At 36.9% G+C, this 12,225-nt stretch overlaps 1 protein-coding gene across 7 annotated transcripts in view; it reads right to left on the reverse strand.

The window, feature by feature from the left end:
• Window positions 1–12,225, reverse strand: part of ZMYM6 (zinc finger MYM-type containing 6) — a 44,044-nt gene that overhangs the window by 10,346 nt on the left and 21,473 nt on the right. For all 7 annotated transcript variants that reach the window (XM_082686844.1, XM_082686848.1, XM_082686847.1 and 4 more), the window contains 6 exons: window positions 11,737–12,030; window positions 11,416–11,566; window positions 10,123–10,295; window positions 8,254–8,401; window positions 6,895–7,035; window positions 6,413–6,450 (listed from right to left, as the gene is read on the reverse strand). In XM_082686844.1, coding sequence (XP_082542970.1) covers window positions 6,413–6,450; window positions 6,895–7,035; window positions 8,254–8,401; window positions 10,123–10,295; window positions 11,416–11,566; window positions 11,737–12,030 — 945 coding nt within the window. The remainder of the gene's footprint in view (window positions 1–6,412; window positions 6,451–6,894; window positions 7,036–8,253; window positions 8,402–10,122; window positions 10,296–11,415; window positions 11,567–11,736; window positions 12,031–12,225) is intronic.

A 12,225-nucleotide genomic window follows, 5' to 3' on the forward strand; every position in this document is an offset into this window, starting at 1 on the left:
GATTGACAAGAAAAAAAGTTTAAATCTGACATTAAATGATAGTGAGGCTGTGGGAAATGAGTACAATCATAAACTGCTGGTGGTAAAAAACTGAAATAGCCATTTCAGATACTAAAAATGCAAATACTCTTTGGCTCCAAAATTCCACTTTTCCATATCTACAACTAGAAAAACAACTGTACATGTGCACATGGAGATATATGCAAGAATGCTCATTGTAGCAGAGATTTTTTAGGTTAAAAACTGGAAGCAACCTAATGTTCATCAATAGGGCAATGATTAAATAAAATGTGTTATTATACAGCAGTCAATAAACTAATAAACAAATTCAGTAAAGTCACAGGATACAAAATTAACATACAGAAATCAGTTACATTTCTACACACTAATAACGAGCTATTAGAGAAAATGAAAAAACAATCCCACTTATATATGAATCAAAAAGAATAAAATACCTAAGAATAAATTTAATCAAAGAGATAAAAGATCTGTACCCTGAAAACTATAAGACACTGATAAAAGAAACTGAAGAAGCTACAAATAAATGGAAAGCTATACCATGCTCATGGGTTAGAAGAATTAATATTGTTAAAACACCCATAATACCCAAAGCAATCTACAAATCCAATGCAATTGCCATCAAAGTATCAACAACATTTCTCACAGAACTAGAACAAAGAATCTTAAAATTTGTATGAAACCACAAAGTTCTTGACTAGCCAAAGCAATCTTGAGAAAGAAGAACAAAGCTGAAAGTATCACACTCCCTGATTTCAAACTATACTACAAAGCTATAGTAACCAAAATAATATGGTACTGGCATGAAAAGAGACACACAGATCAAATGGAATAGAACAGAGAGCCCAGAAATAAACCCGCCCATATATGGTCAATTACTCTACATCAAAGGAGACAAGAATACACAGTGAATAAAAGACAATGTGTTCAATAAATGGTGTTGGGGAAAACCCAACAACTACATGTAAAAGAATGAAACTAGGGACTCGTGAGTGGCTCAGTTGGTAAGGCATCTGCCCCTTAATCTCAGCTCTGGTCTTGATCTCAGGGCTTTGAGTTCAAGTACCACAAGAATGAAATCAGACCACTATCTTACACCACATAGAAAAACAAATATGAAATGGATTGAAGACTTGAATGTAAGAGATGAAACCAGGGGCGCCTGGATGGCTCAGTGGGTTAAAGTCTCTGCCTTCAGCTCAGGTCATGATCTCAGGGTCCTGGGATGGAGCCCCACATCGGGCTCTCTGCTCGGCAAGGAGCCTGCTTCCCCCACCCGCTCTGCCTGCCTCTCTGCCTACTTGTGATCTCTGTCAAATAAATTAAAAAAAGAAAAAAATAAGAGCAGAAACCATAAAACTCCTAGAAGAAAACACAGGAAGTTAGCTATCTTGAAACATTTTTAACTTATTTATTTGCGAGAGAGCATGAGCAGGGGAAGGAACAGGGGAAGGGAGAGGGAGAAAGAGAATCTCTCAAGCAGACTCCTTGCTCTGCACAGAACCCTCTGCACAGAGGGCTCAATCTCACGACCCTGGGATCACAACCTGACCCAAAACCAAGAGTTGGACACTCAACCGACTGAGCCACCTGGGCACCCCAGGAAGTTAGCTACCTAACATCAATATTAGCGACATTTTTTTGGCAAGAGCAACAAAAGCTAAAATAAACAGAATTACATCAAATTAAAAAGCTTCTACACAGAGAAGGAAATGATCAACAAAATGAAAAGGCATTCTACTGAAAGGGAAAAAATATTTGCAAATCATGCATCTGATAAAGGATTAATATCCAAAACATATGAAGAACACACAACTTAATATCAAAAAAATAAGCAACCCAAGTACAAAATGGGCAGAGGACTTCAATAAGCATTTTTCCAAAGAAGACATACAGATTGTCAACAGACACATGAAAAGATGATCAACACCATTCATCATAGGGAAAGAAAAATAAAAACCACAATGATTTATGACCTCAACCTGCCAGATTAGATATCACAAAAAAGAAAAAATTACAAGGGTTGGCAAGGATGTAGGGGAAAAACCTACACAAGTGACTACTTGTGTAGTCACTGTGGAAAACGGTATAGAGTTTCCTCAAAAAATGAAAAATAGAACTACCATATGATCCAGCAATTCTACTTCTGGGAATTTATCTGAAGAAAACGAAAATACCAAAGTAAAGAGATAGATGCACCCCAAAGATCACTGCAGCATTATTTACAATAGCCAAGATATGAAAGCAACCTAAGTGTTCATTGATAGACGGATGGATAAAGATGATGTGATACACACACACACACACACACACACACACACACACACGAATGTAACTCAGCCATAACAGAGAACCTTGCCATTTGCAATAACAAAGATGGACCTAAAGGGTATTATGCAAAGTGAAATAAGTCAGAGAAAGACAAATAAGTGAAATGAGTCAAACAGAGAAAGACAAATGCCACAGGATTTCTTTCACTTGTATATAGAATTTAAAAAACAAAACAAACAAAACAAAACAGAAACAGACTCATACATAAAGAAAACTGTTGGTTATCAGAGAGGGTGGGGGGGCAGGCGAAACAGGTGAAGGGGATTAAGAGGTACAAACTTCCAGTTATCAATAAGCCACGCGGATGCAATATACAGCATAGGAAACATAATAATACTGTAATGACTTTGTATGGTGACAGATGGTAGCTAGACTTACTGTGGGAATCATTTTGTAACGTATAAAATACCAAATCACTATGATGTCCCAATAAACTCCTGAAACTAATAGGATACTGTACATCAATTATACTTCAATTAAAGGAAAAAACTTAGGGGCGCCTGGGTGGCTCAGTCGGTTGAGTTTCTGATTCTTGATTTTGGCTCAGGTCAAGATCTCAGGGTCATGGAATCACTTAGCAGTGAGACTGCTTGAGAGTCTCTCTCTCCTTCTCTGCTTCCCCCACCCTGCGCTCTTGCTTTCTCTCTCTAAAATAAATAAATCTTTTACAAAGAAACTTGCTTTTTTTAAAAAGATTTTATTTATATTTTTTGACAGAGAGAGAGATAGTGAGAGAAGGAACACAAGCAAGGAGAGTGTGAGAGGGAGAAGCAGGCTTTCTGCTGAGCAGGGAGCCTGATGCAGGGCTGGATCCCAGAACCTGGGGATCATGACCTGAGCCCAAGGCAGATGCTTAATGGCTGAGCCACCCAGGTACCCCAAGAAACTTATATTTTAAAAGAAAAAAAAAAAGATAAGAGGAAAAAAAAAAAACTAAGCAAGTAAGCCCAATCTAACAATGGTTAATTCTCAATGGTGTGACTACAGTAGAGCAGGAATTAGCAAAGTATGGAGTGGACCAAGTCCTGCCCACCACCTGTTTCTGTAAATATGATTTTATTGGAATGCGGCACTCACTACTCATTTATGGACTGCCTGTGGCTACTTCTGCTCTACAATAGCAGAGATGAGGAGTTGCAACAGAGTCTGTATGTCCTGCAAAGTCTAAAACATTTACTACCTAGATCTTTATAGAAAGTTTACTGACTTCTGCAGATTTTCTTCTTTGTACTGTACTGTATCTCACCTTTCCCTAAAATTTAAGACTATTTAAATAACTTGAAGGAGATTCACACTAAAGTCCCACAGAACCAAAGAAAAGATTCTAAACTATCAGGCTTTTAAACATTGTAAGAGTACTACATTACTTATCACTATACTTGCTATAGAGTAAACTGAAAATATTAATCAGAGCTAAATTGGTGAATTATAAAGGTACTCCATATAGGGGAAAGAATATATAGGGCAGTCATATTTAATACAAGAGATGAATTCCCGAAAATCCTGAATAATTCAAAACTAACTATCCCATACATATAGAAGAGGGATGCAGTCTCAGAATATATAAATCTACAGCCAATATAGAATGCTCTTATTTTTTTTAAAGATTTCATTTATTTATTTGAGAGAGAGAGATGGAATACGCGAGCAATGAGGAAGGACAGGGAGAGGGACAAACAGACTCCCCGGCCAAGCAGGGAGCCCCACAAGGGGCTCAATCCCAGGACCCTGAGATCATGACCTGAACTGAAGGCAGACTTTTTTTTTTTTTGAAGAGTTTTATTTATTTGTCAGAGAAGATAGAGTACACACAGATAGGGAGTGGCAGACAGAAGGAGAGGCAGGCTCCCCACCAAGCAAGGAGCTAGATGCAGAATTTGACCCCAGGACCCCAGGATCGTGACCTGAGCAAAAGGCAGTGGTTTAAATGACTGAGCCACCCAGGCACGCCTACAGAATACTTTTATAATACATACTAATAACATATTAAGCATAGTATATTAAAATAGTAAAAATGTAGTATATTAATACCTTAATTATATGGTTATAATGGTTAATAACAATTATTAATTCTGTAACACAGCAACTTACTGGTTATGTAATTTTAAAATATAATGTATAATACAAAGTTAATTGTATTTCATTAACTAATATAGTATTCTGCCTGAAAATAAATATTAGTTACCATTAACAACTTCCAACAACACAAGTAAGGACAGAGTTAAAAAGTATCAAATTAGGAGAAGCTCTCTCCCTATCAGGGGGAAGGCTAGTCTGAGTCCTGGAAAGACTTCTGCTAATGAATGGATCTAATGTAGCTGGTTCTTTTCTCTCATTTTTTTTTTTTTTACATAAGATTTTTTTTTTATCACTGAAGATTTCCTGATATACAGACACACTGTCCATTTTTAACCTTGCCACCATGAAACAGCAATCCACATTTGGATCATTTCCTTTAACATTAGCAACTGTCGCTGGAATATGGTCAAAAGCATATGCCAGTTACTTCACTGTTGGCTGTTGTGCTGAAGGCCCGGGCTAACTGCTGGGGCCCTGTTTTCCTAATTCTAGCAAGTTTTCCCTTATTAATCCATGGAAAACAACCCAAGCAAAATGTCAACATCCCTTTCACCAACCTTGCACAAATGCACCTTCTTTACCACTTTCACAGGTCCTCTATTAGGAGTGAGGCTGTCTTCCAAGTTAAAGCCTCTTTAGGTTATGATAAAGCTGAAATGTTTCTGATAGCTTCTGTTAGCAGATATAGCTTGCCTGCTCATTTTTATTTTCTTAAAACCTCAGTAGGCTTTAAAATTGGAAAGCCAGCCATGACTTGTAGTAAACCTTTTTGTCTCACTTTCAATTCCTTTCAAATCATCAAAAACACTTCATACCTTAACACAGGCAATGGCTTGGCCTTAGGGACACATTACGGCAGCACTGATCTTGCAGCAGTGCTGCTGGCATTTCTTCCCATTTACTTCATTATTTTTGTAAGGCTATATTTTTATGCAAACTAAATGATGTGCCTTCTTTACTGATGCATTTGTTTTTTGAGCATTATCTCTACTATTCTGCAGGTTTCACTCTCCTAAATGAACAGCCTGGGGATTCACAGCCGAGGCCTGGCCTTCATCACAGAGTTTTAGAATACCTAACTTCTGCTCCAAAGATACTGAATTTGGGGCACACTTTTAAGCACTAGCACCACTACTTAATGTACCTGAATGACATTATTATATGATATATAAAAATATTCTTAATTGTACCAAAACAAACATTAAGAGAACAGCCAAACACAGTTACCAAAAACATTAACCCAAAATCTGATACATTAAGTTCATAAGATACTGACAAAGGATCATGGGAATTTTGTTTCCTGCTAAAACAAGACACAGACAACAATGACATAGTTTGCAATCCTTTCAGCCTGCCAGATTTGAAATTATGCATTTCTTCAAAATATTTTTTTTAATTTTGGAAAGTTTCACAATATTTCAAATTTGAGACATAAAGTGGGAATTTAAATGTATTTTTACTATGCACTATTTTCAGCCTCACATAATTTGAAGATGCATAAAACAACACTACACTGAACTTTTTCAAGAGACTTTCTTTCTCTTTCTTTCTTTCTTAAGTAGGCCCCACACCCAGCATGGAGCCCAACACAGACCTTGAACCCTGAAAGCAAGACCTGAGCTGAAATCAAAAGTCAGACACTTTGACTGAGCCACCCAGGCGCCCAAGAGACTTTTCAAGTTTTAAAGAAAAATACTTGAATGTAGTAAAAGAGAAAAATAAGAAAAATAAGCAACCAGATGGAAATAACAAATATTTAAAGAAATTAAGGAGTGAAAACACAATGAAATGAATCAGAAACCCATTCTTATTAATGATGTAACTTTAAGATCCCAAAACAAAATTAGTACATAATAGGTCACTCTTTTTTTTAAAGACTAAGCTGCAAATAGAAATATATTCAGGTATGTATTGGAATGCTACACCCAAAATGAAAATAAACACAAGTGGCATTATGAGGAAAAAGATTAACAATAAAACTTACATCTTCGATGATCTTTGCTGCCTCTTTAGTAATTGCACCTGTTGTAAATTAAAACATACATTATCCCCCAGAATATACAGATGTAAACACTGAGACCAAGATATTACTTTCCTCTTACTAAGGTGGGCCAGAGTCTAGTCCAGAATTTCACCAAAAAATGGTCCAAGGAAACTAGGCATCAATGTTACCTGGGATGCCTGGTAAAGGAAAAAGATTCTTGGACCTCAATCTCATCCAGATATATTAAAATCACCAGTGATAAAGGCAACTATTAAAACCACTTAGGTTCTTAAAAAAATATATACATTCACATTCCATTTCCTTCCCTTCTCAGGCCCACCTCCTTGGTACCCACTTCCCTCTGAGAAAAAGGGGCATGTTTCCTTATAGAAATATAAATGTAAATATTAGCAACAAGAGCTACTTAGATTAGAAAGCACTCACCTCTACAGTCTAACCAAATGCCTTTATATAGGTCATACCTTTTAAAACACTGTTAGTGTTCCCTGTAGGCTGGGTAGAAGGTATTTTTGCCAATGATACCACACTGGTTATAACTGGTGTTGTATTTTTCCTTGCAGAAGAGAGCTCCACTGAAGCACTCGCCGCCTTATAAATATTTACTGATTAAAATAAAAAGGTAAAACCTAGTATAAACAATAGGGTTACACACATACACACACACACAAACCCTGTTTAACAACTAAGTTTTCAGGGAGCCGTGCAAACATCTAACTCTGTATAGAGAGTGATTCTGGTCAGATTAACATTCATCAGGACTTAAAGACAGGCTGATTCTCTAAAATTATAAACTTTAAATGCTACTTAACAGCTAAAAATGTAGCTACTAGCTTCAGAATCAACTGGCCTTTTCTATTAGTGAATATAAAACTCCTCCACCTAAGCCTGCTTCCAATAAAAATTTAACATAATAATTTTTATAAATAAGTTGGTGAGGTACCTATCCATCCACTGGTTTTTTGCTAACCCATATTGTAAAATGAAAATTCTACCACTAACCCGACTAGTCTTAGGGAATAGATGATGACATAAAAGATTGGCACGTGGCATATGTGATTAAGGCGATAATCAATAAGACTGCAAAGACAGACAAAGGCCAGACGAAGCCCATGGATCCTATGAATTCAACAGCACTCCAGGCTTTGATTAGAGAGCATAATACCAAATATTTTGAACCTAACTCAGAGAAGTACTACTTCAAGGAGCTACTTTAAGAACATGCCACAAATGTATCTATTCATCTGGAAATTTTGACCATATTAGCTGTCCTACTTGCAAAATTATTTTATTCTTAGCTTAAAAAACTTTGCTACCTATGAAGAACTGGTCTACTTTATTTTTCCTGATATAATTAATGTGCTAGTTCCTTCTTCCTTGGCTACAAGCAAGCTCTGGATCAAATCTTATGCCAGTCACAGAAACTATATTAATATATAGTATATACATATGATATATATACTTATATCCTCTCCCTTTGTTCGCGCTGTTTTCCTCTTTTTTTCCCAGTTTGTTAACTGAATAACATTTATCTCTTATGTATAGATAAAATCAACCAAAAGCAATCAAATCTAACTTTCTATAAAATTAGAGATTATAACAGTTATTGATTCTTTGGTGTGTTTGATTATGATAGCAAAAAGCATCAGGATTAACCTTCCCTGAAGGGCAATCTTTAAGAATTCTTAGAGGAAAATTTTAAGGAAATCCAGGTTATTTGAATCTAGTAAAATTTTGTTTTTATTATATTATTTACAACTGTCTGTGCTAATAGTATATCCTGGCACTGACATAATGATCCTGTTAGCCAAGTTTAATTTTACCTTTATTTTGTGAAAGAGGGTCATTCATAATTTGCCGATGACAAAACTCCAAGACACAAAACAAGTTACAGAAATGCTTGATGTTTCCTCGCCATTTTATGGACTCACTTAGCTTACCCTGTCGTTTACAGCCATCACACTTGGCCATCTAAGAAAGAAATATGAGAAAAGATAGGCTTAAAACCAAAAAATAATGAAAAGATAACACTAATCATAAAACCAGAAGGCACTATGAAAACAGGATGTATAAGTCAGGTGAGATCACAAAATATAAGGTTTAAAATAATGTGGTTAAAAGTAGATATACTTGTTTGTTTCCACATAGATGCCATAGATGCCCTCAATATATAGAATATAAAAATTATCTCTCAGGGCACCTGGGTGGCTCAGTGCGCTAAAGCCTCTGCCTTTGGCTCAGGTCATGATCTCAGCATCCCTGGATCAAGCCCCGCATTGGGCTTTCTGCTCAGGAGGGAGCCTGCTTCCCTTCCTCTCTCTCTGCCTGCTTGTGATCTCTGTCAAATGAATAAATAAAATCTTTTAAAAAAAATTATCTCTCGGGGCGCTTGGGTGGCTCAGTGGGTTAAGCCTCTGCCTTCAGCTCAGGTCATGATCTCAGGGTCCTGGGATCGAGTCCCACATCGGGTTCTCTGCTCAGCAGGGAGCCTGCTTCCCTCTCTTTCTCTCTCTGCCTGACTCTCTGCCTCCTTGTGATCTCTGCCTGTCAAATAAATAAATAAAATCTTTAAAAAAAAAAATTATCTCTCATTTTCAAAATTACTGATGAAGGAATCTAGAGCGAGGTTCTACTTTCAAGAGGTAAAGAAGCAGCATAATATAGTAGAATATGGATTTTGGAGTTGTAAAGACACTGATTCATTCAAAAAATATTTAATTAGGGAGCACCTGGGTGGCTCAGTGGGTTAAAGCCTCTGCCTTCGGCTCAGGTCATGATCCCAGAGTCCTGGGATCGAGCCCCGCATAGGACTCTCTGCTTAGGGAGCCTGCTTCCTCCTCTCTCTCTCTCTCTCTCTCTCTCTGCCTGCCTCTCTGCCAACTTGTGATCTCTGTCTGTCAAAATAAATAAAATATTAAAAATATATATATATATTTAATTAGGTGTCCTTTGTCTTGAGCACTGATAGTTTCCTGGTCATATCGTTATGATAAAGATACACTTCTCCACCAAGATTATATTTTAGGGGGTAGGTAGACAAAAAAAAAAAAAAAAAAAAATGGTTTCAGGTGCTGTCCAACTATCACCTACCAGCTTCTTGAAGGGTACATTACTTATCCTCCTTGGATCTTGCTCTTTTTCCATATTCATAAGCTGGTAGTAATATACCTACCTCTAGGATCATAGTGAGGATTAAATTACACTTATGAAGCATTGGGTGTGTATCAGTGGTTCAATTAATTGTAGCTTTCAGAGTTAGCCTTTCAAAAAAGTAACTTTTTTAAAAGGTCGTGGGTAAGGAGGTCAGTCATAGTCATTTGACTTAGTAAGTGAGAACAAGGTCATCACAGTAACCTTCTGAATGAGAGAGCCACTTAACACAACATAACTACACAAGGTTCTGACTTAAAAGAACTCAGTTATAAACAAGGTCAATATGCCTCAAGAGAAAACAAAATATAAAATATAAAAATAAAAGGAACATATGTGCAAACAACAACAAAGTCTCCAGAAACCTTATGCTCTTTACTCCCAAAATTTCACATTTATATTTGGTTGAATTTTGCTTTAGGAGCCCAAAATTTACTTTAACCCAGTTCTAAACACTAAATTTTACTTCACATGATCCAAACATATTTTAAGAAAATAATTCATACTAACTTCAGAAAGCCAAAAAGGTATGTTACATTTACCTGATAAAACAAAACTGTAAATTTCGACATGCAATCTTCACAACAAAATTCTTCTAATTTGCCCTCCAGTCGATTTTCTACCAAATTAGGGGATGTCTGTGAGCAATAACTGCACATCTTACAATAATTTCCCCATCGTTCTCCAAAGTCACGGGCAGAGAGGAATTTGCAAACTGAGAACCAGAAGGGATGAAAGAAGAAACATCAAACTTACATTAACCTGAAAGAGATAAAGTGAGTTTCCAGAGTCTCAGGTACCAGCTAAGCTAACTTCTACACACTTGAGACACAATTATTTGTTTCTTGAAGAGGAGCAAAGATAGTCTCTATATTCACAAAACAAACTCATATCACTTTTTAAACATACTCTAATATAGGCCACCTATATTCAGAAACATCAGAGATATAAAAGTTTCTTAACCCAAGAAGCAGTAATTGCTGAAATACCCACTTTACAAGTAGGTGCAAGAACAGAAAGATTTCTCAAGTCATTGCTAAACTTATGAAGAGATTTTTTAGACTCTATACTAATACCATTGATCTAATTATCTTCCAAAAGTCTTTTCTGAGTTTTAAAGCAATTTATTTAAGATTGCTATAATTTAAAACATCACCATAAGCCAATCATGATCACAAATGTATTACAATATTTAACATTTTTTTTTCAGGGTGCCTGGGTGGCACAGTCGGCTGAGCATCCAACTCTTGGTTTCAGCTCAGGTTATGCTCTCAGGGTCACAGGATCTAGCCCCACATGGGGCTCTGTGCCGAGCGTGCAGTCTGCTTAAGACTCTTTTCCTCTGCCCCTTCCTAACCCGTGCTCTCTTTCTCTAAAATAAACAAATCTTTAAAAATTTTTTCTTAATTGACATTACTGTTAACATTTAAAAGTGTAGACTTTAAAGTGACTTAGGTATAAAAAATAAACAAAAAGTGAATTAAGCATCAACTCAAGAAAAAAGCCTCAAATTATACCTCATAAAACAAAATCACTTGAAAATTAATTATAGATTAATGGTCCAACTCAGCATGAATTACTTTATAACAACAATATGCTCTGTGGATAAAACTGAACTGCCTGGAGCACCTGGGTGGCTCAGTCATTGTCTGCCTTCGGCTCAGGTCATGATGCCAGGATCCTGGGACTGAGCCCCACATTGGGCTCCCTGCTCAGCGGGGAGCCTGCTTGTCCCTCTCCCATTCCCCCTACTTGTGTTCCCTCTCTTGCTGTCTTTCTCTGTGTCAAATAAATAAAATCTTAAAAAAAAAAAATGAACTGCTTGCTTCCTTTACCTTCACTACAGAATGGCTTATCAACCCCTGAGAATCGAACAGTCTCCTTTATAATTTTCTGCAGTTTACAGTAGTCACACATTGCCATAACTTTATTTTTCTTTTTGTATTCATCAGAGCAAGTCTTGCCACAAAACAGAAACATTTTACCCTGCAGAGAAAAAAAAAAAAGTCATTGAGACCTAATTAAACAGTTGCTTCATCTTTAAGAAATCATTCTCCTTAACATTTCAAAGCAAATTAAGTGACTGTCAAAGATGAAAAGACAAATGCTTCTGATGGATACGTTTATACTCCATCCCTTTCATGATTTCTCTTTACCTTGTAGAAAAGGAGTTCTGGTTTTGTGGCAAACAGATGGCTACAGTGTTGACACTTGAGTTTAACAAGTGTCCGAGCTACAGCAACTTGCTGGGATGGGGCAGCAAGAGGCCGGAAACCGGCTGTGCCAGAGGCAGAGCTGCTGATGGAGCCGGTGGGACTGGAACCGGAACTGGCAGAGGCATTACCTCCTGCAGCTGACACTGCTGACCCAGAGGGTGGGCTTACAACCACTTGGCCCTGAGACGGGGGCACTGCTGAAGAGTTTGTTCCTTTGGGTTTGTTAAATACATTCTGAAAGAACACAAATAAGGCAAAAGTTTAGCAACTGAGAAGTAACGTGAGTTGGGTAATTTTTATTTTCTTGTTTTAATAAATTAATGCCCCCACAAATATTTCCTTGACACTTTATAAAGCAGTTCACAGAAAGAGTTTAAATGGCATACTTCCAGAATAGAAGGACTGAATAATGCAATATTGTAAGGTTAA

Source organism: Mustela nivalis (genome assembly GCF_964662115.1).
Source record: "Mustela nivalis genome assembly, chromosome: 10".
Classification (NCBI taxonomy): domain Eukaryota; kingdom Metazoa; phylum Chordata; class Mammalia; order Carnivora; family Mustelidae; genus Mustela; species Mustela nivalis.